The 6,846-nt window shown below is 39.2% G+C and overlaps 1 protein-coding gene across 1 annotated transcript; it reads left to right on the forward strand.

The window, feature by feature from the left end:
• Nucleotides 1-4,705: 4,705 nt before the first annotated feature.
• Nucleotides 4,706-6,846, forward strand: LOC148908830 (uncharacterized). Its single transcript, XM_089035981.1, has 3 exons — nucleotides 4,706-5,671; nucleotides 5,771-6,039; nucleotides 6,680-6,846. Exons 1-3 carry the CDS (start codon nucleotides 5,277-5,279, stop codon nucleotides 6,844-6,846), a joined length of 831 nt encoding a protein of 276 aa, XP_088892107.1. The 5' UTR covers nucleotides 4,706-5,276.

Here is a 6,846-nt window from a genome sequence, read left to right on the forward strand (position 1 = left end):
GTGTCGTCACGCACGCTTTCTCCCCTGAGTAGCTACTCAGGGGAGAAAGCGTTGCGTGACGACACTGAAAGCGGCTGTGGGGGAGACTATGTAATGGCCCATTGTAAACACTGAATTTACGATGGACGACAATGGACAGGATGAATCATGAAAAACCAGATAATGAACCGACGAAGATGAAATATTGAATATAGTGTCATGCATTAAGTACCGGAATAAATTTCATAATTAATGTATTTTGTCACACGTTTCAGTGACAACGATAGCAATGTTTTAGAGATAAATTCAGAGGTGAATTCAAAAGCGTATAATAAAATTTGAACTTTTGTCTAGTTGCTGGAAGATATTCAGAGTTGCTGCCATAGGGGCTTGAGTTATATATGTTTTCTCTGAATCATGAACTTTTTCTTGGGAGTTTCATTGTTGCCTTGAATAAGGGGACTCTCTAGCACAGCAAAAAAAAAATGTCTGTATGGTATATGCAGTCAGCGGTCTCCAGACTAAGACATGCGCTTGGTGATGGTAAAAGTACTTTGGTTCAACTATGATGCTTAGCTATGTTGAATATCGTTGCCATAGGAACCGTGGAGTCATGCGAAATGTTTTTTCCCAGTCGTTTCGATTTTGTATCGGAAATTCTTTTAGGTGCCATGTGTTTGTAATCATTAGCACAACTTGCTTCAAATTTTGTTTGTTAAAACTTGCTGTAATCTTGCTTGTGATGATAATACTTCTGAAATATAATGGCAAGAAGAAAAGAGGGTTGTTCAAACACACGAAAGTAATTGTATATATTAGTTTAAAGTATGAATATTAATTGTCCCCTTAAAAGAAAGAAAGAAAGGATTAAAAATTGTGTACAATAGACCTTTTATGTATAAGACATATGTCTCATGTCTGGTTTTGACCCACTTTGTGAAGTTCGTGATAGAATTTAATGAGCTCAGGAAACAAAAGCCATTGTTTGGCGAGTAAATTAAATAATGGTATATCAACGTCTTTATCTCTTATCGCCTACCCGAGTGAGACAAAGGATATATTATATAGATATCGATGAAATATGAAGGTAGTCATGACAACAGTGATATCTTCACATGTGACGGATATGATATCTTCACATGTGACGGATATGATATCTTCACATGTGACGGATATGATATCTTCACATGTGACGGATATGATATCTTCACATGTGACGGATATGATATCTTCACATGTGACGGATATGATATCTTCACATGTGACGGATATGATATCTTCACATGTGACGGATATGATATCTTCACATGTGACGGATATGATATCTTCACATGTGACGGATATGATATCTTCACATGTGACGGATATGATATCTTCACATGTGACGGATATGATATCTTCACATGTGACGGATATGATATCTTCACATGTGACGGATATGATATCTTCACATGTGACGGATATGATATCTTCACATGTGACGGATATGATATCTTCACATGTGACGGATATGATATCTTCACATGTGACGGATATGATATCTTCACATGTGACGGATATGATATCTTCACATGTGACGGATATGATATCTTCTCATGTGACGGATATGATATCTTCTCATGTGACGGATATGATATCTTCACATGTGACGGATATGATATCTTCACATGTGACGGATATGATATCTTCTCATGTGACGGATATGATATCTTCACATGTGACGGATATGATATCTTCACATGTGACGGATATGATATCTTCACATGTGACGGATATGATATCTTCACATGTGACGGATATGATATCTTCACATGTGACGGATATGATATCTTCACATGTGACGGATATGATATCTTCACATGTGACGGATATGATATCTTCACATGTGACGGATATGATATCTTCACATGTGACGGATATGATATCTTCACATGTGACGGATATGATATCTTCACATGTGACGGATATGATATCTTCACATGTGACGGATATGATATCTTCACATGTGACGGATATGATATCTTCACATGTGACGGATATGATATCTTCACATGTGACGGATATGATATCTTCACATGTGACGGATATGATATCTTCACATGTGACGGATATGATATCTTCACATGTGACGGATATGATATCTTCACATGTGACGGATATGATATCTTCACATGTGACGGATATGATATCTTCACATGTGACGGATATGATATCTTCACATGTGACGGATATGATATCTTCACATGTGACGGATATGATATCTTCACATGTGACGGATATGATATCTTCACATGTGACGGATATGACATCTTCACATGTGACGGATATGATATCTTCACATGTGACGGATATGACATCTTCACATGTGACGGATATGATATCTTCACATGTGACGGATATGATATCTTCACATGTGACGGATATGATATCTTCACATGTGACGGATATGATATCTTCACATGTGACGGATATGATATCTTCACATGTGACGGATATGATATCTTCACATGTGACGGATATGATATCTTCACATGTGACGGATATGATATCTTCACTGTGTAGAATGTACGAAAGTTTAGGACACCGGATAAGTCCTCGTATTTCGCTCATCGATATCTATATAATAAACAGAATATTGCATGACCACTTGGAGATACAAATTTTATCTTCTCGTGTTGAATATCTCTCAGTCGTTCGCTGCGCTCACTCGTGAGAGATACCATCAACACTCGAAGATAAAATTCGTATCTCCGCGCGCCCATGTAATATCCTCTATGTCAAATAAAGGAGACGACTAATGGATTTTTTAACCTTTATTTCAAGAACAAAACAGCGTAAACTACAAAATATTTAGTGCGTATTAATGATGAAGGTCATTTGCAAAACAGAACTGACTTTTTTATCGTGGAAGACTCAAAAACATTGTTCCCTTTGTGAATGAGGGTTTCAGTGTGAGAGAATCAGAGAAACAAAACCAAAAATTCACCCACTACAACTTATGACTGAAACCGGTATTTCAATATATTGAAGCTGTTGTTTAATACGTATTTTGTAAGAAACGCAATCTCCGATTACTCAAAGAAGCGCAGCAATGTATAACGATAGGGAGAAAAGCACGAGGGTGCCTCCAACGTTCAGAAATGCAGCGATACGTTTTAAAGAATCCTATGGCGTGTTCCACTTTAATCCGACAGCTAGTGAGCTCCCTGTTTATCTCCTGTAGTCTTGGGTTTCCATTGACTTGGGCTCTTCTTTTAGGTTTAATCAGAGCAGGATGGGGAGGATAACCGTTGTCAGAAATAATATGCAGGGCTGTCAACCCCTGAGATATTCAAATCTGGAGAATTGATAGGTAAGGGACATGACGTCACAGCGCGTCAAAAAGCGCGCGAAAAGACACCTTTCCCTTTGTGACATTTGATGTGATTGGTTTATTTCTGACCAATCAGATTTTCGCTTACATTACAATGGCCTGCTTGCAATAACAGTTTATGAGGAACGTTTTGATTTTGTTAGCGATGTAAGACAACGCAAACAACATAAAATAATTGGATTTTATGGTTGTGAAAGTCGAGTCTCACAAGAAATGGTCAGCTTCGGCGATTATCCGGGAGATTTGAGACTCTAATCTGGAGACCGGGAGATACGGCCCAAAATCTGGAGACTCCCGGCTAATCCGTGAGAGTTGACAGCCCTGAATATGGCAGCCAGCAGGTAGATCTAGAGCACACTGCGGACCAATCCTTGGCATCATGTTAAATCCATTAGTGTCGTGAAGATGTCCGGGGAATCTAAAAATGTAGGGAATATAAAACTCAGTAATAAATCTAAAGCAAAACCTGGACGCATAGGCTGGCTTCACACCCACCGGACGAATTTTTAATCGTTCACTTTTATGATATTTCAGCAATAAATATCATTTCCAAGTTTACCAAAATAAAACAGTAGTAAGTACTTACGCAGCCGAACAATGAACTATCATCCCATCTGGAGTAACGATGATGTGGCTTGACATGAAGTGTTTCTTTTTGTCGCCTCTATAAAACATTGCCTGTCGTTGAGATGGTCGCCATATTGGATGAGTCGTTGCATCAATTATCCCAACACAGGACGGAAATTTTTTCCAGTGCCCCAGCCAACCTCTCCACTCTGCTAAAGTTGGCCAAACGACTTGTCGCGAATATTTCTCAAGTAGAAGAGAAACTATTTCTTGTATTGTTTTGCTTACATATGTAATGTCCACTTTAAACATCATGGCCAGGGTTTGCATTCTAAGATATCTTCTCAGCCAAATAAACACTAGGAGGAGTCTGTTTGCAATATTCAATCTTTGAACTCGTATCCTGCGACGGACTCTGTTGCGACGGTATGTCTTGTCGTGCAATATTATTGACATTCGCATGTCCACAACGACCTCACCAAATGTCTGAAGTGTCTCGCCAGTTAGATACCAGAATTTAATGGGAAAGCTAGCAATGTAATGGTAATAGTCACGGCCTCCATTAGGTTCTGCGATTCCTGTAAGGCCAAGTCGATCAATGACATCATTTGTTTTACACATGTCCAAAACGCGAATAATACATATCAAGACGAAGAAGATTTGACTGAAAAGATGAAACGGGAAAGCTGGGAAGCCATTCCCGGCATCTCGAAGCTTCAAAAATTGGAGGAGAACAAAGTAAGCCAGAATGAAGAACGTTGGCAAAACCGGAGGCGACATCTTGTTTAGAGCGGTTGTTGAGAATTAGCTTTTCAGAAGATACAGCGTAGTATTCACGAGATTATATGCAATTCTGCTATCGTGTGTGCCAAAAATGCATAGGTAAGAGCATTGTATCGTGCTTGATGACAATAGCGTGAATCTACAATCGAGTAATTTCTCGGCTTCGGATATTTAACCTTGGCAAAAAATAATTAGCACATTATATTGTTCAAAGGTTATAATGTAGTTTTTGAACAAGTTGTCACCTCGTGCATGAAGCTCGCTTTAATGCATGACACAAAAAGGGACGAGAAATAGTGCGAAAAAGATCTGATGCTGACGCAGGTAAGACTTTGTCAAAGGAGGTTCATATTTTGTAATGACACCATAATAGGGGGTGTAATTGTTTACACAGCTTTTAGGATATGATTGAGCAGATTTGTCTTTGCATTTCTCTGTTTTGTGCAATATGTGAAAGAAACTACACATTTTTTTTCAAGTGTAAGTCTGAGAGGCTCAAAGGTATGTTCACACTTAATTCTGTATAAATACCGCCTGGAGTTCTGCATGTGTGTGGTTGAAGTTTCTTGGCTCCATGGAGGGAAGAAACATATTTCTCGAAGCTGCTTTTGCGGGAGAGCCTGTAGTGAATCCAGAAGACCAAGGAGACAAAGAGTTGGAAAGGCTGGAAAGGATTTTCTTTACGCCAAAGACCAGGCAAAAGCGAAAAGCAGACCGCGATAAAGGCAAGTCTAGCAAATCTGAAATAAAATCCAAAAACAGAAACCTCGAGCTACAGCTGGTAAGGGAAGCAGTGAGCAAAGTTGGATGTCTTCCCAAACGAGTACTTAGTTACGTTGAGCTTATGGCCGACCAGCTCGGTCCTGTCGAAAAGGCCTACTATACATCCATTGGCAAGGGAACAGGGCCAACTAAACAGACGGCACTTAGGCGAATAGGAAGAAAAATAAAAGAATGGCAAGTCTCGGGGTAATTTCTTGATATACCAATTGATCATTCTGACTATAAATTCTTATTACTTTTAGTATTAATGTAGCTAATGAACTTGGTTTTTCCTTAATTTTTTAGCAACGACAAACCATCAGTAAAAGACCCGGAGGATGTATACGAGAGTAGTTGTAGTGAAGAATCTTCGCCGATGGACATCAAAAACGATGCAAAGTGTACCTCGAAAAGAAAAGCAGACTATGGAAGGGACGGCCTTTATCTTGTTGGGGAAGATGAAAAAAGTAAAGCCTCTGATGCCAGAAAGTACACGGAGACCACAACCAAAACGGAACGTTCAAGATTTCTTAGTGAATTTGAAGAGGATGAATTGATTGCAGAGGAGGAAAAAGGTGAGATGCTATCCATCAGTTTCATTGCCGTCATCGATATTATGTTCTTACGTAAGGCTTCAGAATAAGCACGAGGGAGTACGGCTCTTTTGAGTAATTTTCGGGTTGGGGTTGTGGGTCAGACCTAAAGTTATTTTTCATATATTCTTGCCTATACCATCTAAGGCTGAGTGAAAGGATTTAAGGCTGAATTATAAATTTTGGATCCATACCATAGTTGACAAGTTGAAACTTCGGGGTTAGTTGGCTAGTTGGCACGTAACACTCGTCGGGTATCTTTTCGGGTGTACAAACTGGAGTTTTTCGGCGTTTCCTGGTATCTTTTAGGGTATCGAAGTAAGACTCCTATCGATATCCCTTTTTTGCACTTTAAAGTTAGTTAAGGCGCTATAACTGACTCATCATCAAACGCACAATTTAACAGCCATTTTGTAATTTGTATGATGGTATTTCCTATGGGCTAACATTCTCCCGAAGTCATTTTCTATATGCTGAGTAGATTTCCTGAGTAGAGTTTTGAAGCTTTTTACGAGCATATCCAATATTTAATTTGTAGCCCCAATACAACGACTCAACCCGCATTCATCGCACGCAGTGTTATTCATTTAAACGTGGTGTATTCTTGTCCCTATTCTTACAGCTGGAAAGGGAACAGAGAAGAAGGAAAAGAAGAAAAAGAAGAAAGATCAACTAGATGAGCTTATGGCAATGATGCCTACAATGACGGAGGCTGTAACCAAGGCGGCAAAGGCACATGAAAAAGCCGTTTCAAAGTGGCAAGGGTTGTCGATTTCTGACTCTGATTAG

The sequence above is a fragment of the Actinia tenebrosa genome, unplaced genomic scaffold (genome assembly GCF_029948245.1).
Source record: "Actinia tenebrosa isolate PJP-AT-01 unplaced genomic scaffold, QUT_ActTen_1.0 PGA_scaffold3__52_contigs__length_22856419, whole genome shotgun sequence".
Classification (NCBI taxonomy): domain Eukaryota; kingdom Metazoa; phylum Cnidaria; class Anthozoa; order Actiniaria; family Actiniidae; genus Actinia; species Actinia tenebrosa.